Source organism: Chiloscyllium punctatum, chromosome 48 (genome assembly GCF_047496795.1).
Source record: "Chiloscyllium punctatum isolate Juve2018m chromosome 48, sChiPun1.3, whole genome shotgun sequence".
In the NCBI taxonomy this organism is placed as follows: Eukaryota; Metazoa; Chordata; class Chondrichthyes; order Orectolobiformes; family Hemiscylliidae; genus Chiloscyllium; species Chiloscyllium punctatum.
The window spans coordinates 61,966,962-61,989,775 of NC_092786.1; the positions used below are offsets into that span (position 1 = coordinate 61,966,962).

Below are 22,814 nucleotides of genomic sequence, written 5' to 3' on the forward strand. Positions count from 1 at the left end.
GTCAAAGGGCAAAGTCACCTCAAGACAAGCAAATAAATCAGACTGAGGATGAGGAATTGACACAGCTAAATTACATCACTGCTCCCAAAGTGGCCTCAATTAAGATAAAACTCCAGGTAAGTAGCCACCTTTAAGAGACATGGAGGTAGGTCCAGGCACCATTGTATCTGTTGTTGGGGAGAAAACCTTTCGGAAACTCCAATGGGGCATCTTGCCTGTGAGACGCCAAGGCTAGATCAGCCACATAGACTGGACAGCCCTTATTATTGGGAGCTTGGCAATCCCAATTACACAATAGACAGTCTAACTCCCCTTAATGGTGATACAAGGGCAAGGTTTCAACACTTCAGGAAGGAACTGGCTACAGAAAATACACCTAGATTGGCAAGAAATCTTTAAAACGGGCACTGGCAATCTGTGTAAAGTCTTAAGAAAGAATTCCGAAGATTTTCAAAAGGGCCTCATGAGAATAAAAAGAGCCAGGACCAAGATTCATGTCAATCCAGAAGCCTGACCTAAGTACCTCAAGGTACAGCTGGCCCTCTCTGCACCAATGTAGAGGCTGAATTGGAAAGTGTAGAGGAACTCAGCATCATACCCTCTGTAAAGGTTGCTGAATGGGCCACACCAATAGTCCTAGTTTTAAAACCTGACAACTCAGTCCACATCTGTGAGGATTAAAAGCTAATGGTCAACAGAGCTTCCTGCTTAGACACATATCCTATGCCACACAGAGAAGTCTTGGTTGTAAAGTTGGGTGGGAGTCACATATTTTCCAAACTGAACAATAATTACACCTACCTCCAAATGGAACTTGAGGTGTCACCCAGGAAGTATGTTACGATAAATACTCATGAAGGACTGTATGAGTACACTTGCCTTTTTGGTTGTCTTTGACTTGAGCCATCTTTTAGAAGGAAATGGAAAACATTCTCCAAGGGTGCCCAGGAAGACAGTCTATGCAGATGATACTCTAACCTCAGGAGCCACTGCAAAGGAACATTTGGAGAGTTTGGAGTAAGTCTTCACTGTGTCTAGCTTCTAGGTAAATGAGGTAATGTTCCTCAGGTACAGGGTTAACAAGGGTTAATGTTGAAGAGAATCAAAAGGCCGTAAAAAGGCCTCCAGCTCCAAGAAACAGTAAGCATTTTCTGGGTCTCATAAATTATTATGGTGACCCTGCTGCCACTTCTCCATGTCTGCTAAAAGAAAATCAGAAATAATTGTGGTAAATGCCACAAGAAAAGGCCTTTGCAAACATTAAACAACAATCACTGTCAACAAATATGTTTGTCAACATTATGTTTGCTGAGACCACTCATTTTAATGTACAACACCTCCCCCAGTGGGATAAGGGCGGTACTGTCACATATTGGGATTATCACAGAGGCAGAAAAAAGTCTGCCCAGATGAGGAGGAAGGTTTGGCCATGGTACTCACAGTGAATAAGTTCCATCAGTATGTCTACAGTCAACATTTCACCATAGTCACTGATCACAAACCTCTCTGTTCAAGGAAGACAGGTGACTTCTCTCATTGTATAAACTCTGATTCAGTGTTGGGGGATATTGCTATTAGCTGCCTACGAATATACCTTGGAACATGGTCTAGGGAGGCACCGAGCCAATGTGGATGCCCTGAGCTCTGTACCTTCTGTACCCCAGAAATGGGTGAAGTCATTGCAACTTTGAACCTCATGGACACTCTACCATTACCTGCCAAACAAATCCAGGCTTGGACCCAAAACGGCCCATGTTAGGGAATCTCTGTCATATTGTCCTAAGTGGTGGACCACAAGGATGTCCTACTGAATAGTTGAAACCCAATATTTCGCAGTACCAGGAGTTCGACATAGACTGTGCGATTACTTGAGAGCAGCCCGGGTGATTTCCTGTGTCCAGGCCAGCAATCAATTTTGCTGTTTCCCATGTCCTGTAGAATGGGAAATACTTACTAATAAACCAGGTACAGGATCACTGCCCACTGTTTCTGCAATGAAAAAACCTGAATTTGTTTGGAGCATTTTATTAAATGATATTTGGAAATAAAAGTGAGTCTGGGTAAGAAGGTTGTGAGTTCAAACACATACTCCAGGCTGTTACACCAGTGGCATATTGAGATTAAAATGAAGTCTTGTTGTTGAGTTGAATTTTAAAATTCCTCTGACATCAGGGACCTGTAGTTTATTGTCCCAAAACTACCTGAGATATGAGTGCAAACATCACCTGCTTCCAAGAACTGCACGTTGTTTAAGATTTCGGCTTCTGAGTGGTGTCTTACTTTTGTTCACAGTACAAAAGTACAGAGTAAGAAAGCTGGAGCCCAGTACAAACACAGTTGTTGACACTACCTGATTGTTCTCTGCAGCTACAAGTACTTTACTGTTTCTATTCTTTGTATTTTTTAATTCAAATTGAACAGAATGGGAGTTTTGCTGAACCAGTCCAGTCACATGCATTCCCATTCTCACTGCCAGTCAGAACATGTTGCTAGAGGAGATCAGAGGAACAACACAGAGCACAGTCACAACATGGGCAGCCTTGCTGTCAGAGCTGCTTTCATCCACGCCCTTGGGGACCTGGTGCAGAGTGTTGGTGTCCTGGTGGCTGCTTACATCATCCGCTTTAAGGTAAGTATTGCTTTCAGAGGCTGAACTGAAAGAAAAATATGCATTTGTAAACGTTTTCCTAACTCTGACTCTCCCAAATAACTTTAATGAAACCAGTTTGAAATGTGTCTCCTTTAATTATAGCCTCACATCACATTCCAACCTCCTTCCAGGTAACCTTTGAATTCCTCATTAGTCAAACATCTATCTAACTCTGCCTTAAAATTATTCAATGCTGTCACCCACAGCACTCACTGATGAAGAGACTTTCAAAGACTTACGACTCTCTCAGAAAACAAAAATTCTCTTCATCCCCACCTTAAATGGAGCAGCCCTGGTTTATAATCTCTATGCCTAAGATCTGGTCTGTTCCACAGTGGGACACATCTTTTCAGTATCCAGCCTGCCTGCGGTTCTGTCGCACAGTAGAGTAGGCTCGAGGGGCAAAAGCCTCCTGCTGCTCCTAATCCCCACATTTATGGCTCACTTGTTGTATTTAATCCACAGCACCTGCTGTGGGCGTGCAATAATTCTGCCAGCTATATGGGTCTGTCAGGTATATGTATCTGCTATTTGGAGATACTAGGGTGTAGGTTATATGTTTGTCCTGGATGGGGTTCCTGGGTTGTACAACCCATGGGCAAAACCAACGTCGTCTACAAAATTCCATGCAAGGACTGTCACAAACACTACGTAGGACAAACAGGAAGAAAGTTAGCCACCAGGATACATGAACACCAGCTAGCCACAAAAAAAAAGGCCCTCTCTCCCTTGTAGCCTTCACACAGAGGAAAAAAAACCCACTATTTCGACTGGGACAACACATCTATCCTGGGACAGGCTACGCAAAGACATGCCAGAGAATTCCTAGAGGCCTGGCACTCCAACCACAACACCATAAACAAACACATCGATCTAGATGCCATCTATCAACCCCTCAGAAAATGAACAGGAAATGACATCACCACAAACCCCAGGAACCCCATCCAGGAGAAACATATAAATAGAAAGCAGGAGACAACAGCTTCACTTCACTTGGAGGTTGCCATTGATGATGTTACCTAGCCAGGTAATGAAACATCTGGATATCAAACCTACAGCTCAGCGAGCAAACCTACACCCTAAACCTCAACCTGAAGTACAAACCTTCACAAACCTTGCAAAAATTTGGAGATACTCACAAATAACATTCTCCTTGAATTAATATCACTGAAATGAGACAAATATTATCTCCTTTGGGACTGGAAATACACTCTTCTTAAGTTTGGGTCGGAACATGGTAATGGAGGATTTTACTCTGTATTGTAGAAGTTTTTGAGAGACAGGATTTGTGAGGGGCAGGTTTATTGAAGCCTTATTGAATTATTTGAGGATGTGACAAAACACATTGATGAAGGTAGTGCAGTGAATGTGGTGTGCATGGATTTTAGCAAGGTGTTTGATAAGGTTACACTTGGTAGGCTCATTCAGAAAATAAGGAGGCATGGGATACAGGGAAATTTAGTTGTCTGGATTCAGAATTGGCTGGCCCATAGAAGACAGAGAGTAGTGGTAGATGGAAAGTATTCAGCCTGGAGCTTGTTGACCAGTGGTGTTCCAGAGGGATCGGTTCTGGGACCTTTGCACTTTGTGATTTTTATAAATGACTTGGATGAGCAAGTGGAAGGGTGGGTTAGTAAGTTTGCTGATGACATGAAGGTTGATGGAGTTGTGCATAGTGTGAAGGGCTGTTGTAGGTTGTAATGTGACGTTAACAGGATGCAGAACTGTGCTGATAAGTGGCAGATGGAGTTCAACTTGGAAAAGTGTGAAGTGATTTACTTTGAAAGATCAAATTTGAATGCAGAATACAGGATAAAGGCAGGATTCTTGGCAGTGTGCAGGAACAGATCCATAGATCTGTTCCTTTGAGGGGTCCATATCCATAGATCCCTCAATGTTCCCACCCAAGTTGATAGGGTTGTTAAGAAGGTAGATGGTGTGTTGGCTTTCATTAGCAGGGGGATTGAGTTTAAGAATCGCAAGGTTATGCTGCAACTCTTTAGAGCCCTGGTTAGGCCACACTTGGAATATTGTGCTCAGTTCTGGTCGCCTCATTAGAAGAAAGATGTGCAAGTTTTAACGTTCTAGAGGAGATTTACCAGGATGCTGCCTGGACTGGAGGGCATGTCTTAAGAAGAAAGATTGAGGGAGCTAGGGCTTTTCTAATTGGAGTGAAGAAGGATGAGAGGTGACTTGATACAGGTGTACAAGATGTTGAGCGGCATAGGTAAAGTAGAGAGCCAGAGACTTTTTCCCAGGGCAGAATTTTTTTTTAGATTAGATTAGATTACTTACAGTGTGGAAACAGGCCCTTCGGCCCAACAAGTCCACACCGACCCGCCGAAGCGCAACCCACCCAGACCCCTACATCTACCCCTTACCTAACACTACGGGCAATTTAGCATGGCCAATTCACCTAACCTGCACATCTTTGGACTGTGGGAGGAAACCGGAGCATCCGGAGGAAACCCACGCAGACACGGGGAGAATGTGCAAACACCACACAGTCAGTCGCCTGAGGCAGGAATTGAACCCAGGTCTCTGGTGCTGTGAGGCAGCAGTGCTAACCACTGTGCCACCGTGCCGCTAAATGTCTATCACGAGGGGCCATAATTTTAAGGTGATTGGAAGAAGGTTTAAGGGGGATGTCAGAGGTAAGTACAGAGAGTGGTGTGTACATGGAATGCACTGCCAGCAGTGGTAGTAGAGTCTAATACTTTAGGAACATTTAAGTGACTCTTTTTAGGCACATGGAAGGGTGTGTAGGTTAGTCTGATCTTAGCATAAGTTAAAAGGCCGGCACAACATTGAGGGCCAAAGAGCTGTGCTGTACTGTTCTATATTCTGTCTAACAGACTTACCATACCCAGGGGAGCTCAACCTTGATATTCCGAGTAAACACATAGAGATTATAGTCTGGGAACAGGCCATTCAGTCCATATTGTTCATGTTACCCTGTACTGTCCAAATGAGTGAACTATCTCCATCATATTTATCTGCCTTGTTCACATATCAATAATTCTTTTTCATTATCCCCTTCCTTAATCTAATCTTGAGTCTTGGCATGACTTCAATAGCCTCCCACACTCTGTGTGAAGAAATTTCTTTTGGCTTATGTACAAACTATGTACATTTAATCTTATTGATGAGTACAGGAGCGGAGAGCTGGGTGCAGATGCATGTAAATTGATGAAGGTGGCAGGATAGGTTGAAAGCATGGTTAATACAGGTACACAATTCTTTATCCAAAATCCTTGGGTCCAGTTGTTTTTAGGTATTTGGAGCTTTTTGTGTTTCAGAATAAATGACATTTTCACAGTGAAACTTTAAAAAATTACCTAACAGCAGACGCACGTGTGAATAGTACGAGCGCTGACACATAATTGATGCCTGCCAGTACTGGGCCACGCCACCATGTCACATCTGAGTGACATGGTTCGAGTGGATGTGGAGTAGGGTCACCTGCTCGCACACCAAAATGACACACTACACTCCCATGAAAAGCATTTCAGATTTCAGAGCTTTTCGGATTTTGGAATTTTGGATAATGGATTATATACCTGTAAAACATACAGAACCCTAAGTTGTGTGAGAAGGACCATAGAACACTAATGCAAGGAAATTATGTTGATAATGAAGACGCTCAGCCTCAACTGGAATATTGTGCCCAGTTCCAGGTGCTGCACTTTAAGGAAATGTGAAGGCATTGAATTGAGTGCAGATGGGATTTAAGAGAATGTTAAGGTGCTTCACTTCTGAAGATAAATTGGAGAAATTAGGACAGTTCTCCCTGGTGAAGAGAAGGCTGAGTGTAAATCCAGGTGAAGCATTTAAAATCATAAGGAGCAAGGAACCTACCTCTTCAATCTGTACACTCTTGGTTCTCAATCTATCACCAATGGGAGAAATTAGTCTTCATCTGCCCTTGGGGCTTCTCTTCATGAAGTGACTAAAATTGGCTTTCATTGATGGGGTTAGGGTGATATTGTGGGGAACTGTCAGGAGGTGGGGAATATTGGGTTAGGGTGGGGTAGGTGTGGATCACTACACGAACTCTGTCTCTGTGAGAAAGTCCCTGATGACTATGAATGCTCTCATTCTCCCTGTTCCACTCTTGCAGCCTCTGTACAAGATCGCTGATCCAATCTGCACTTACATCTTCTCCTTCCTGGTGCTGTGCACAACTTTTCGAATCCTACGTGACACTGGTTTAATCTTCCTGGAAGGTATGAGTTTCAGTGTGATATTCCCTCCGGATTCCAGTTGCCCAGATACAGGGAGGGTCAGTGTAATGTGGTGTTTGAGGCAGTTGATGGATGTGGCTTTATCATTTCCCCACATTGGAAAAAGAAATGTCTGCTTTTAGCATCAAAGATCAAGATGTGGCTGTGTCCCATCATACCCACTGGATTGCAACATCAGGAGAACAATTCCAGTTTTCTCTCCGCCCTGAGGACTGTGCAGATGAGTTACTGAATATTATTCTTTCTAATATTACCTTGCCAAAATTTCAAAACTACTCCCTTTAACAGAAGAACACAAAGATGGGGCACATTGAAGTCCCCATCCAGGGTACATCCTATGCCCTTTGCCACCCTCATTGCTTCCTCCAAATGGTCAACATGGAGGAGTACAGGGTCATCCTCTGAAAGGAAGAAAAGGGTGCAGTACGTGTTAATCAGCAGGAGGTTAATTTGAAGCCATGAAGTTTCATGGACTCCAAAGTCAATGTTGAGGATCCCCAGAGCAACTCCCTCCTGACTATATCCCACTATATCGCCCCCTGTAGTGGGTCTGCCCTGCCAATGGGACAGGACATATCCAGGGACAGTGATGATGGGGTCCGGGACATTGTCTGTAAGGGATGGTTCTGTGAGTATTCCTGACTAGTCTGTGAGACACCTCTCCCAATTTTCCCTTTTGTTCTGCACTTACCCCCGAATTAGACACTGAAATACTGTAATGATGTCCACTCATTGTTTTGATTTGAGTTTCCGCAGAGTAGAAGAGTGAAGAGTAGGTGGTAGGTTTCTCTCACTCTCACACATATAGACTTACTCACACAGATGCAGACACACACACTTGGGCTCACTCACAGTCCCATACGCAGACAGACAGACAGACACACAGTCGCACTCACACACACACATGCAGACACATACACACACTCTCTCACACACACATTCACATATACACTCACGCTCACTCACACACACGCATGCACATACAGAGGTGATTTTTTAATGAAAAATGGGATAAACAGAATAAACAGGAAGAACGCAGATGAATGGCTAGAATCAGATACTTCCTGTCAAAGATCTAGCACTTCCAGTGGTGCTATGGACTGAACGGCAAAAGTGAGGACTGCAGATGCTGGAAACCAGAGTCTAGATTCAAGTGGTGCTGGAAAAGCACAGCAGGTCAGGCAGCATCCGAGGAGCAGGAAAATCGACATTTCGGGCAAAAGTCCTTCATCAGGAATGGACTGAATGGCCTGCTTGTCTGTAATCTCTGTTCCTATGGAAAGCACTATTTTCCACAGTATTTAAAATATTATGTTGAGATGCTTTTCAAAATGAATGAGATTAAACAACCAGTCTGCATTATCTCATGATAGTCTGGGGATTTGTGCATCAAATTCTGCACAAACTGTTTAACGTAGTGTCTGATATTTGTTCTCATTCTGTGAAGTTTTCCTTTTATCCTAAATCAATGTACAATCCCTGTCTGTGATCCCAGGGTAAATGTCTGACTTAAATCTAGCACATCCAGGAAGATACAGGCTTAATGCTTAATATGTGTGTTGAGAACTTGTGCTGGGCTGAATTATTTGATGGAACCATTTGGCAGGAAGTATTTTGCTCTAAAAGTGGCTTTCCATCGGTTTCTTCCTCTCCCAGGAACTCCACGACACCTTGATGTTCATCGTCTCCGTGATGCTCTGTTAAAGATTGATGATGTTCATTCCATTCAACGCCTGAATGTCTGGTCACTAACAGTTGGCAAAACAGCAGCAATTGTGCACTTAAAGCTGAGTAAGCAATTTACATGTTTGATCCTGACACACTCTCTGATTAACTATTTGGTACCGATAGAATAGACTATGGTTAATCCTTTAACTCAGTCTGGAGTAAACCCTAAGGCACACACAGTTGCCAATGGTCTCAAGCATTTACTGCACCTTAGTTTGCTAACAGGATGGGAAGACCTGTCTTTGTTTCAATGAGGCCGTGGACCCAGACCACGAAGATAAACCACAGAATGTCCCAGCGCTAGGGATTGGGCAAAAGGCTCTGGAAAAACATAGTTACTGGTTGATTTCAAAGAAATTGCAGTGTTTAACTGGACTGTGAACAAATCACTCACTTGTCAATCAGATGTAGGTCATTGATTGGTCCAAAGTCTTAATCTGCTGAATTTCTGTCACTAAGAGGAAGCATGAACTGTGGCAGAGAACGAGATAGTGGGAGAGTGTGTCAGAAAACAAGGGGGAGAGAAAGAGAGATAGTGAAAGGGAGAGAGCAAGACAGAGGTTCATGTGATAGAGAGAGGGAAAGAAAGAGAGAGAAGTGTGGCAGAGAAAGATGGGGAGAAAAAGAGAGAGGGAACAGAGGTAAGTGTAATGGAAAGAGAATTACACAAGGATTATGGGGAGGAGTAGAGAAAGAGAGGGAGACAGGATGAAGCTGATGGGATTGTTGAGTTGGTTTTGGGGGGTCAGAAGGGCGACACAGTCTGTGAATTGGTTGCCTTTCTCCTGAAATAGTGGGTCTGTGTTGAGCTGCTGCTTTTGGAGATTTGATGTTGTGCTGGATTCAAGAGGTTGATCTTCCCTCTCTGTGAGAATGTCATCCTTCACTCCTAAACCAATGTCTGAAGAGATTCTGAAAACATTGCCATGTATCTTACTGACAGAATCTGATGGATATTTATATCTTTTCAGTTCCAGAGAGTTTCTCCAGATGGGAAGATGTGCAATGTCAGGTGCAGCAGATCTTGCTGCATACTTTTGGAATGCACCAATGCACTGTACAAGTGCAAATCTTCAAGGAGGCTGGGAACAATGTCTGCACTAAGTGCAGGTCCTTGGAAGCTTAGTAGCTGGACTCAGGTCTGAGGAAGAGAATAACTTCACACAAAAGATTGCTCAGAAAATCTACAATTGATAATTTTATATAAATGTAAAAAGTAGTTTTTTAAAAATTTTAACATGGTGACCATTCTCAAGGATAAACAACTGTGATATTGAGCATCGCAAAACCCGGTATGTCACTTAGTCATATATTGTAGTTGTATCACCATTAGGACCTCACTCCCAGAAGCTTCTTTTGAAGAATCTTTGCTGCTTAATTGCTATTGAGTCTGGTCAGGTTCTTCTCCAATTTCTGATAATTTCTGTTCTGCAGTAAATGGACAGTATTACTGAATTGTTACACATTAAGTACTACATCATTTGTATTTTCCATATACAACAAAGCAACTTTATTTTAGCTATGCCATTGAGATATTTCAGTTTTGTTAGTTACTTTAATGTAGTTATGATTTACAGTCTATAGTATTGCAGATTCTGGGAATTTAGAAACCATATTATCGCTGGACTGTTAATCCAGAGATCCAGGTAATGTTCTGGAGACCTGGGTTCAAATCCTGCCATGGCAAATGGTGGAATTTGAATTCAATAAATATTCTGGAATTAAGAATCTAGCAGTGACCATGAATCCAGTGTCGATTGTTGGAAAAACCCATCTCGTTCACTAATGCCCTTTAGGGAAGGAAACTGCCATCCTTACTTAATCTGGCCTACACGTGACTCCAGACCCACAGCAAAGTGGTTGACTCTTAACTGCCCTCTAGGCAATTAGGGGTGGACAATAAATGCTGCCTGGCCAGCAATGCCCTCATCGCTGCCCTGAAGAAAAAGGAAGTTGAATAATTTCAGCACAGGTATGATGGGACAAATGGCCTCCTCCTATGCTGGGTCATTCATTGAGTTTCCAAAGTGTTCAAGGTTCAGGATTAAGATTTGTTATATTATTGCTTCAGCCACAAACGCATTAATGATTATGAAAGTGCCTCTAATGGAGTTATAATTTTAACCTCTCCACATTTACTGCTGGCCCCATCTCATTCCCAATGCAGGGAATTAGAACTCTTATTGCTGTAGCTCTGTACAACCAATGTTAGAAATTTGATGGGAGATAAAACATTTTAATATATTTCAGCACATTCTCTCCCCAGTACCATTGTGCCAAAGACTTTGGGATTTGGTTCTGCTTAAAGAAGGCAGTTTGAAATGTCTGTACCTAGCGTAACTATGAGCTGAGTAGCATGCAGGACCGTCATGTCACTGAGTTTGTTACAGTTGAACGTGCAGTAGTACAGTTTGTCTGGAATGTGAACATAAAACCTCTGCAGTAAACTGACTATATCTGAAGTAAAGACAGAAAATACTGAAAATGCGCAGGAGTTCTGGCATCACCTGTGGGAAATAAAGAGTGAGGCAGTTCTGAGTAAAGGTAATTGACCTGTGACATAAACTCTGTCTCTCTCCACAGGTGCAGCTAGACCTGCTGAGTTTCTCCAGCATTTTGTTTTTTATTTCATCCACGATATGTTCCTTTTTCTGAAATGTTGACTTTGTCAGTGTTTACTGTTAAACAGTGTTTTATAATCAACACTTTAAATGATGTATTTTTGGGAAAGATTTTCTGTGATAATATTTATTTCGCTAAATGCCTGTCCTCTCCCATAGAAATTGTACTTTATACACTCGGATTGTTTTATGAGGAGAATCTAAAAATATAAAAGTTAGTGATTTGTACAAGCTATTGAGATTGTTTTTTTATAGTTGTATTAATGAGCCTTCAGTGTTTATTATAAAGCTATTTCTTGAGAATGTGCACATACTCAGGATGTACCGTTACCCGACCTAACTTTATTAATTCAAGCACAACATAGCTTCATCTCAATAATCAAAACTACTAAACTATTTTTCTACATTCTCCACTTTTCTAAGGCCTAATTTCTTGAGCAGTGACATCTTTGACACTTGACCTTGTTTATGTGGTGCCTTTGGCAGTCATTCTCCACGGGAGCAGCTGCCTCCTTCCACCATATTGCTTTGCCAGGCACTGTGTGCTGACCATATTTGCATTTCTGTGTAAGTGAAATTCAATTTTTGAAAAATCTGCCTTTCATGTCAGATTGCTTCATGATAAATGTGGTTAACTTCTTCTGAACTGCATTTGCTGACAGAACTGTGGCCATTATCCACAAGCACAAATCACTGGGTAACAGCAGTGGATTGGCCCGTGGAATATTTAAATGCTGCAGGTTTTGAAACTTCTGCATTTTCTTAATCCCTTGCATCTTTTTGTACACTGAGGTGATTAATCCAGAGGTCAAGATGGGGTTGTGATTGAAGAATCTTGGTAAAGCATGTCGTTTCTGTTCATGCCCCAAACCCAGGACCACATGACAGCTTCTGTTGTAGACATTAGGATGCTACTCAAATGCAAGTGTCTTGCCTCTGAACCTGAATTGTCCCGTCAGATATTTCCAGTTAGGTTAATTCACTGGAGAGTGCAACATGTGAACATATAAATTAGAGTAGAGTTGGTTCTGAGATACTGCTCCGATATGCAATAAGATCTGTTTTTGTTTTAGATACCACATTCTGATTGTTGAGGTTAAGAAATATTTTGAATCCTGGGTTCACTAAGTACAGACTTTATTTTATCAGCATTTTCTCAGAGACACAATTGGTAAAAGTCAGTCCAGATCTTTCTCTAATGTGTCAGTATGACACTTTATAGTCTTAATGCTCCCATGTCATTACGTTTTTTTTTACAGTTCATGTCATTGATTTTCTGCACTTACATTACATCAGCCTTGTCAATGATCAGCCCTGTAGATGTTCCTTTCACATTTTTTGTTCTTTCTGGGATTTGTTATCACTGCGAGCCTAACAATGTTTTATCCCCATTCCCATATCACCCCCAGACTGTTGTTTCAAGGTGTTAACTTTCTTTAGCTTAACAACTTGCATTCTTGGTTACATTTGTGTAGAATTGGTTACAAATCCCATCATGCTTAGAATAAGTGATTAGAACTACATTTGTTTATTCTAAGGCTGATTACATGTAAATAATCAATCATCTCACTTCACCATTGGCCTACAATAACCATAGATTCTAGTTAGACAAGGGAAGCAATGCATCGCCACCTCAAAAATATTAAATAATTTCATCTTCACCATCTTATGAGATAGTAACCTTCAAAATCATATGACCCTCTGACAGAACAAATTCTTCTCATCTCTGTGCTAAAGGGTCACCCTTAGTTTTAAAACAGTGTCTGCTAGTTCTGGGCTCACCCACAACAGGAAAGTTATTTTCCACATTCACTTTGTCAAGATCATTCAGGATCTTACATGACCGGAGGATAGTTAATGCAGTTCCTTTGTTCAAGTAGGGCAGCAAGGATAGGCCAGGTAATTACAGAGCAGCTAATCTATGTCAGTGACAGGGAAATTAATGGAAACATTTCTGAGGGACAGGATTAGTCAACACTTGGAAAGGCAGGGATTGATCAAGGATGGTCAGCATGGATTTATTAGAGGGAGATCCTGTGTGACTAATTCAATGGGGATTTTTGAAGGAGTGATGAAATATATTGATCAGGGTAGTGCAATTGATGCGGTTTACATGGATTTCAGTAAGACCTTTGACAAGGTCCCACATGGAAGGCTGATCCAAAAAGTTTGAACTTATGGGATCCAAGACATCTTTACAAACTGGATCCAAATTGACTTGCAAATGAAAGACAAAGGATGATGGTGGAGGGCTGTTTTTCTGATTGGAAGCCTGTTATCAGCGGTGTACCACAGGGCTCAGTGCTGGCAGCCTTGCTGTTTGTTATCCACATTAATGACTTAGATATGCATAAAGAAGATTTAATTAGTAAGTTTGCAGATGACACAAAAATTGATGGTGTTGTTGACAGTGAGAAGGGTGGTCTCAGGCTACAGTCTGATATTAATCAGTTGGTAAATTGGGCAGAGTTATGGCAAATGGCATTTAATCTTATTATGTGTGAGATGATGCATTTTGGGAGCTCTAATAAGGGATGGATACACAAAATGAATGGTAGGTCCCTAGGGAGTACTGAGGAACAAAGGGACTTTGGTATACAAGTCCACAGATCCCTGAAGGTATCAGCACAGGGAGACAGGGTGGGGAGAAAGACACACAGGATGCTTGCCTTCATTAGCTGGTGCATAGATTATAGAATCATGGAAGTCTTGTTGTCCCTTTATAAAACATTAGTTTGACTATAGATGGAATACTGTGTATGGTTCTGGTTCCCAGACTATCAGAAGGACTGACTGCAGTGGAGAGGTTGCAAAGGAGATTCACCAGGATGTTGCCTCTCTCAGTTATGAGGTTAGGCTGGGTTTGTTTTCCCTGGTGCAGTGGAAACTTAGGGGGTTGGTGGGAGGGAGTGGTGGTGGGGAGGGGATTAATTTCTGATTGAGGTGTACAAAGTGAAGAAAGCCATAGGCAGGGTAGATCATGACAATCTTCTCATCATAACAGATGTGTCCAAGACCATTTGAAGTGAGGAGTAGGTGGTTTAGAGGAAATCTGAGGAAGTAGAAATATGGAACATTCTACCTAAGAGGTGGTGGAGACAGATTTCTCACTGTTTAAGAAGCATCTGGATGAGCACTGGTCATGGGGATAATGGGCAATGGACCAGGTAAATTGGATTCGTGTAGTTCAGTGTTTGCTTGTCGGCAGTGACATGGCGGGTATAGATATGTGCTGTATGAGTTTATGACTCTAAATAAGGAGACTAAAACTGCACATGATACTCGTAATGTGGCCTATATAACTGAACCATAACATTCCTATTTTACATTTCAATTCCTCTCATAATAAAGGATAAAATTTCATTAATTTTTGTGGTTACTTGCTGTACAAGCTTACTAGTGTTTCTGTGACTCATGCACTAGAAAACCCAAATCGCTCTGCAGCTCCGTATTCCACAGTGATATTATGTTTTAATAATACTCTGCTCTTTTATTGCACTTGCAAAAGTGAACATGAGAAAACATCTGAGATGGAAAGTCTTTTAGCCGTTACACTTTAAATATTTGGTTGTAGCTTGAGGAACTTTCAATCCAAGTTGAGGGACTGGAGTTGAGCTGCAGCCAGTTTACCAGATCGGGGAAGGAGCAAGTAACCTGGACATTGCAGGAGGTAGTCACACCCTTTACATTAGGTCATTCAAAATCGGTGTGTGATCAGAGACAGAAGGGTGTAACTGCAGCTCAGACAGATCTAGGGATTTGGGGGTAGTGTTCAAACAGCCAAGCCCCAACAATTGTCCATTAGTTATAAGGTTCTTACACACTGTGTAAACATGAGTGGGCACTGCAGGAAACCTGAGCAAACTGACCACAGTTCTATGGTACAGGCAGCTATTCAAGGGCATCACAGGAAAATAAGCACTTTGTTGTGGCAGGGAACAATAATAATTGAGAAGAAAGATACAGTTCTCTGTGAGTGGGAGTCTCAAAGGCTGCATGGTGCCAGGGTTAAGGACATTTCCTCAGGGCTGAAGAGGAACTTGAGAGAGTGGGGAGGAATCTAGTTGTTGTCTACATTGGTACCAATGACATTGATATGACTAAGAAGGAGGATTTTGCTGAAAGATTTTGAACAGTTAAGGACTAAATGTAAAAGCAGAACCTCCTGGGTTATAATCTCTGGATGACCACCTGAGCCACAGGCAAACTAGTGTAAAGTTAGTAAAGTCAAAGAGTTAAATGTATGCTGAAAGATTGGTGTGGGTAGAATGGGTTTCTGTTTGTGAGGCACTGGCATCAGCACTGGGGTAGGATGGAACTGTTTTGGTGGGATGGACTTCCTTTGAACTCTGCGGGGACCAGTGACCTGATGAATCAAATAACCATGACTGTAAAGAGAGCTTTAAACTGTTTGGAGAAGGGGATGGTTTGATAGAGGAAAATGTAGGCTGACAAATCAAGAGGATGTGACATTACAGGGCTTATATTTGGGTAACGATATCCAGAGTGGAACAGGAAAGGACAGAGTAAACAAACATAGAAAATAAAATTAAATGGGTAGAAGTTAGGAACAGCAGGGGAACAGCCACCACATTGGGCGCTTTCTACAGACCACCTAATAGCAGTAGAGAAACTGAAGATCTCATAGGCGGGCAGATTCTGGAAAAATGCAAAAGTAGCAGGGTTGTTGTTATGGGTGATTTCAACTTTCCCAATATCAACTGGAACCCCTCAGTGCAGATGGTTTGGATGGAGCTGCTTTTGTCAGGTGTGTTCAGGAGGGTTTCCTTACTCAGTATGTCGACAGACCAACGAGGGGAGAGGCCATTTTGGATTTGGTGCTCAGCAACGAGCCAGGGCAGGTGTCAGATCTCACAGTGGGAGAGCACTTTGGTGAAAGTGATCACAACTGCCTCACATTTAGCTTAGCCTTGGAGTGGGAAAGGAGCGGTTACCAAGGGAAGATATTTAATTGGGGAAAAGGAAATTATGGCGCTATCTGACAGGAGTTGGGAAGTACAGATTGGGAGAAATTGTTCCACAGAAAGGGTACAGCAGACATGTGGAGATTATTTAAGGAGCAGTTGTTGCGAGTGATGCACCAATTTGTTCCTGTGACACAGGTAAGAAGGGGTAAGATTAAGGAACCTTGGATGACGAGAACAGAGGAACTTCTCATCAAAAGGAAGAAGGCAGCTTACATAAAGTGGAGGAAGCAAGGATCGAGCACAGCTTTAGAGGATTATAGGCTCGCTAGAAAGGAGCTCAGAAATGGACTGAGGAGACCCAGGAGGGGGCATGAAAAAGGCTTGGCAAGAAGGATTAGGGAGAACCCAAAGGCATTTTACTCATACGTGAGGGATCAGAGAATGATCAGGGAGAAGGTAGGGCTGAACAGGGATAGTGGAGGGAACTTGTGCATGGAGTCTGAACAGATAGGGGAAGCCCTAAATGAGGTTTTTACTTCAGTTTTCACCAAGGAAAGGGACCTTGTTGTGAAGGAAAACGTACAGTAGCTGGGATACAGGCTTGACCGGATCAAGATTGATGAAGTTGATGTACCGAAAAATTTGGAAAACATTAAGATTGATAAGTCCCCAGGACCAGACCAGATTTGTCCTAGACTGCTCCGGGAAGTGAGAAAGGAGGTTGCTAAGCCGCTGGCGAGAATATTTGCCTCCTCACTCTCCACAGGAGTTGTACCGGAGGATTGGAAGGAGGCGAATGTTGTTCCTCTTTTATAGAAGGGGAATAGGGAAATCCCTGGAAATTACAGACCAGTCAATCTCATGTCTGTGGTCAGCAAAGTTTTGGAAACAATTGTGAGGGATAGGATTTATGACTATTTGACAAAGCATAGTGTGATTAAAGGCAGTCAGCATGGCTTTGTGAAGGGCAGGTCATGCCTCACAAATCTTATTGAGTTCTTTGAGGAGGTAACAAGACAGGTCGATGAAGGTTGAGCAGTGGATGTGTTGTATATGGATTTCAGCATTTGATAAGGTTCCCCATGGTAGGCTCATTCATAAAGTCAGGAGGTATGGGATTCAGGGAGATTTGGCTATCTGGATTCAGAATTGGGCTGGCTGACAGAAGGCAGAGAGTGGTTGTAGATGGAAAGTATTCTGCCTGGAGGTCAGTGTTGAGTGGGGTCCAGGAGGGCTCTGTTCTTGGGCCTCTGCTCTTTATAGTTTTTATAAATGACTTGGATGAGGAGGTTGAGGGGTGGGTTAGTAAATTTGCAGATGACACAAAGGTTGGAGGTGTCATCGATAGTATAGAGGGCTACTGCAGGCTGCAGCATGACATAGACAGGATGCAGAGCTGGGCTGAGAAATGGCAGATGGAGTTTAGCCTGGGTAAATGCGAAATGATGCATTTTGGAAGGTTGAACTCGAAAGCTGAATGTAGGATTCAAGACAAGATTCTTGGCAGTGTGGAGGAACAGAGGGATCTTGGTGTTCAAGTACATAGAGCCCTCAAAGTTGCCACCCAAGTGGATAGGGTTGTTAAGAAAGCATATGGTGTTTTGGCTTTCATTAACAGGGGGATCGAGTTTAAGATCCGTGAGGTTTTGCTGCAGCTCTACAAGTCCCTGGTGAGACCACACTTGGAATATTGTGTGCAATTCTGGTTGCCCTACTATAGGAAAATTACAGAGGCTTTGGAGAGGATGCAAAGAAGGTTTACCAGGATGCTGCCTGGACTGGAGGGCTTGCCTTATGAAGAAAGGTTGAATAAGCTCGGACTTTTCTCTCTGGAGAGAAGGAGGAAGAGACCTGATAGAGGCATACAAAATAATGAGAGGAATAGATGGAGTCAATAGCCAGAGACTTTTCCCCAAGGCAGGATTGACTGGTACAAGAAGTCATAGTTTGAAGATATTAGGAGGAAGGTATAAAGGAAATGTCAGAGGTCAGTTCTTTACACAGAGAGTTATGAATACATGGAATACGTTGCCAGCGGTGGTGGTGGAAGCAGAGTCATTGGGGACATTTAAGCGACTGCTGAACATGCACATGGAGAGCAGTGAGTTGAGGGGTGGGTAGGTCAAGTTACTACATTTTACATTAGGATTAAATCGCGGCACAACATCGTGGGCCAAAGGGCCTGTTCTGTGCTGTACTTTTCTATGTTCTATGTTGTAAAAAGGCAAACTTGTGGGTGGCACAGTGGTTAGCACTGCTGCTTCACAGCGCCAGAGACCTGGGTTCAATTCCCGCCTCAGGCAACTGTCTGTGTGGAGTTTGCACATTCTCCCTTTGTCTGCGTGGGTTTCCTCCGGGTGCTCCGGTTTCCTCCCACAGTCCAAAAATATGGAGGTTAGGTGAGTTGGCCATGCTAAATTGCCCTTGTGTTAGGTGAAGGGGTAAACGTAGGGGAATGAGTCTGGGTGGGTTGTGCTTCGGAGGGTTGGTGTGGACTTGTTGGGCTGACAGGCCTGTTTACACACTGTAAGTAATCTAAAAAAAAAATTAAGGGCTCTTTACTTGAATGTCCATGGTACTTGGACATTCAAGTAAATAAATGCATTGGCTGCACCAATATGAATTAATGAGTATGATCCTCAGGAGTATGTGATTTTTTTCAAAGGGCAGACAAGATGAAACAGATGTGAAGGTACTTTGTTGGTGTTGGATAGAACCAGGTACAAAAGTAACAAATGATCTTGAATGTGATGTCATAGAATCCTTCTCGATGGGGAGCAGGAAGACACTGGTCGTTTACAGGAATCCCAAAACAGTATCTATACCATATGACAGGAGATGATGATGACCATATAAAAAAAGCACTCCTTTCATCATGAGTGATTTTAATCTTCATGTAGATTGGATAAATCAGATTGGCAGAAGTAGCCATGCAGAAGACATTTTTGTATAATAATATGTTATGGATCCAACCAGTGATTAGGCCATTTGGATCTGGTGATGTGTAATGAGAGTGGTTAAACATATTATGTTGGAGTAAAGGTCCCCAAGGAAACAGTGACCAAAACAGTGGACTTTAACATGTGGTTTGTGAGGGAGAACCTGGGTCAGAAACAACTGCACCAAACTCAAATAATGATAACCTCTAAAGAATGGTGATAAAGGTTGCCGGGGTAGCCTGGGAAATGAGTTTAGCAAAAAAGACAGTTGAAGAATTGCAGACATTTTTGCAAAGGGTTAATACACACAAAAAATCTACATTCCACTGAGGAGAAAGGATTCTAGGAAGGAGATAAAACAACCACAGTGAGCCAAGTAAGTTAATAATAAAAGTCTCAAACTGAAAAAGAAGATTGTGTCCCTAGATCTGTCTCAGTTGCATGTGGCAAAGATTAGTGGTACAGCAGAGATTGGAAAAGTTTTTAAAAACAACAAAATATGGCCAATGAAAAAGAAGACATAAACTTGAAGGGTAAACTAGCAAGAATAAACAGACAGTAAGATCGTCTTTAAATATATTAAAGAGAGACCTTAGTGAACTTAAGTGCATAGAGAATGAGGCTGGGGAGATAATTATAGGTGCAGAACAAAGATAATTGATCAACTCATCAGGGCAACACTCCAGATCAAAATCAAGATAACAAAATAGGATTAAAGATTGGTGTGGTTGCAATAAAATGAGATGTCGAATTTGACTTAAGTGGAGAGGATTGCACATTATATGATCAGAGTCAGCTTGGCTTCATGAAGGGGAGATCATGCCTGAATTCTCTGAGGTGGTGACAAGCAGGATAAGTAAAGGGGAAGCAGTAGATGTGATCTATTTGTATTTCCAAAGATGTTTTATAAGTTACCAGATGTTAGGCTACTTAGGATGCAAGTCCATGGTGGTTGAGGTAGTACATTAGCATGGAGAGAGTATTGGAGAACTAGTAGGAGACAGAATTGGAATAAAGGGAGTATTTTCAGGATAGCAACTTGTAACTATTGGAGTACGACATGGATCAGTGCTGGGACCACAGTTATTTACAATGTAGATGAATGAGTTAGAACATAGAACATTACATTAAAGCGCAGGCTCTTCGGCCCTCGATGCTGCGCCGACCTGTCATACCAATCTGAAGCCCATCCCACCTACACTATTCCATGTACGTCCATTTGCCTGTCCAATGACGACTTAAATGTTCTTAAAGTTGGTGAATCTACTACCAATGCAGGCAAAACATTCCATACCCTTACTATTCTCTGAGTAAAGAAGCTACCTCTGACATCTGTCCTATATCTATCACCCCTCACTTTAAAGCTATGTTCCCTCGTGCTCAACGTTACCATACTTGGAAAAAGGCTCTCCCTGTCCACCCTATCTAACCCTCTGATTATCTTGTATGTCTCTATTAAGTCACCTCTCAACCTTCTTCTCTCTCATGAAAACAGCCTCAAGGCCCCCAGCCTTTCCTCATAAGACCTCCCCTCCATACCAGGCAACATCCTAGTAAATTTCCTCTGTACCCTTTCCAAAGCTTCCACATCCTTATAATGCGGTGACCAGAACTGTACGCAATACTCCAAGCGTGGCTGCACCAGAATTTTGTACAGCTGTAGCATAACCTCATGGTTCCGAAACTCAATCCCTCTATTAATAAAAGCTAAAACACTGTATGCCTTCTTAACAACCCTGTCAACCTGGGTGGCAACTTTCAAGGATCTGTGTACCTGGACACCGAGATCTCTCTGCTCATCTACACTACCAAGAATCTTACCATTAGCCCAGTACTTTGCATTCTGGTTACTCCGACCAAAGTGAATCACCTCACACTTGTCCACATTAAACTCCATTTGCCACCTCTCAGCCAAGCTCTGCTGCTTATCAATGTCTCTCTGTAACCTACAACGTCCTTCGTCACTATCCACAACTCCACTGACCTTAGTGTCATCCGCAAATTTACTAGGTAAAAACAATGACTGCAGATGCTGGAAAGCAAATACTGGATTAGTGGTGCTGGAAGAGCACAGCAGTTCAGGCAGCATCCAACGAGCAGCGAAATCGACGATTCGGGCAAAAGCCCTTCATCAGGAATTTACTAACCCACCCTTCTACGCCCTCATCCAGGTCGTTTATAAAAATGACGAACAGCAGTGGACCCAACACTGACCCTTGCTGTACACCACTGGTAACTGGACTCCAGGATGAACATGTCCCATCAACCACCACCCTCTGTCATCTTTCAGCAAGCCAATTACTGATCCAAACTGCTATATCTCCCACAATCCCATTCCTCCACATTTTGTATAATAGCCTACCGTGGGGAACCTTATCGAACGCCTTGCTGAAATCCATAAAAACCACATCAACCAGTTTACTCTCATCTACCTGTTTGGTCACCTTCTCAAAGAACTCAATAAAGTTTGTGAGGCACGACCGACCCTTCACAAAACCATGTTGACTGTCCCTAATCAAATTATTATTTTCTAGATGATTATTAATCCTATCTCTTATAACCTTTTCCAACACTTTACCAACAACTGAAGTAAGGCTCACTGATCTATAATTACCAGGGTTGTCTCTACTCCCCTTCTTGAACAGGGGAACCACATTTGCTATCCTCCAGCCTTCTGGCACTATTCCTGTAGACAATGACGATTTAAAGATCAATGCCAAAGGCTCGGCAATCTCCTCCCCGGCTTCCCAAAGGCTCCTAGGATAAATCCCATCCGGCCCAGGGGATTTATCTATTTTCACACTCTGCAGGATTTCTAATACCTCTTCCTTGTGAACCTCAATCCCACCGAGTCTAGTAGCCTGTATCTCAGTAATCTCCTCGACAACATTGTCGTTTTCTGGAGTGAATACTGTTGAAAAATATTCATTAAGTGCTTCCCCTATCTCCTCTGACTCCACACACAACTTCCCACTACTATCCTTGATTGGCCCTAATCTTACTCTCGTCATTCTTTTATTCCTTAAATACCTATAGAAAGCCTTAGGGTTTACCCTGATCCTATCCACCAACAACTTCTCATGTCTCCTCCTGGCTCTTCTGAGCTCTCTCTTTAGGTCTTTCCTGGCTACCTTGTAACCCTCAAGCGCCCTAACTGAGCCTTCACATCTCATCCTAACATAAGCCTTCTTTTTCCTCTTAACCAGAGATTCCACTTCCTTCGCAAACCACGGCTCCCGCGCTCTACAGCTTCCTCCCTGCCTGACAGGTACATACTTATCTAGGACACACAGGAGCTTTTCCTTGAATAAGCTCCACATTTCTAATGTGCCTATCCCCTGCAGTTTCCTTCCCCATCCTATGCTTCCTAAATCTTGCCTAATTGCATCGTAATTGCCTTTCCCCCAGCTGTAACTCTTGCCCAGTGGTATACACCTATCCCTTTCTATCACTAAAGTAAACATAACAGAATTGTGATCGCTATCACCAAAGTGCCCACCTACTTCCAAGTCTAACACCTGGCTGGGCTCATTACCCAGTACCAAATCTAATGTGGCTTCGTCCCTTGTTGGCCTGTCTACATACTGTGTCAGGAAGCCCTCCTGCACACACTGGACAAAAACTGACCCATCTATAGTACTCATACTATGGTGTTCCCAGTCAATATTTGGAAAGTTGAAGTCCCCCATGACAACTATCCTGTC

The 22,814-nt window shown here is 42.6% G+C and overlaps 1 protein-coding gene across 4 annotated transcripts in view; it reads left to right on the plus strand.

Moving 5' to 3' along the window:
- The window catches only part of slc30a4 (solute carrier family 30 member 4), a 31,177-nt gene extending 19,709 nt beyond the window's left edge, over positions 1–11,468 (plus strand). For all 4 annotated transcript variants that reach the window (XM_072565446.1, XM_072565444.1, XM_072565445.1 and 1 more), the window contains exons 5-8: positions 2,422–2,629; positions 6,771–6,876; positions 8,551–8,685; positions 9,594–11,468. In XM_072565446.1, the coding sequence (XP_072421547.1) occupies positions 2,422–2,629; positions 6,771–6,876; positions 8,551–8,685; positions 9,594–9,748 (604 nt within the window). In that variant the 3' untranslated portion in view covers positions 9,749–11,468. The remainder of the gene's footprint in view (positions 1–2,421; positions 2,630–6,770; positions 6,877–8,550; positions 8,686–9,593) is intronic.
- The last annotated feature ends 11,346 nt before the right edge of the window (positions 11,469–22,814 follow it).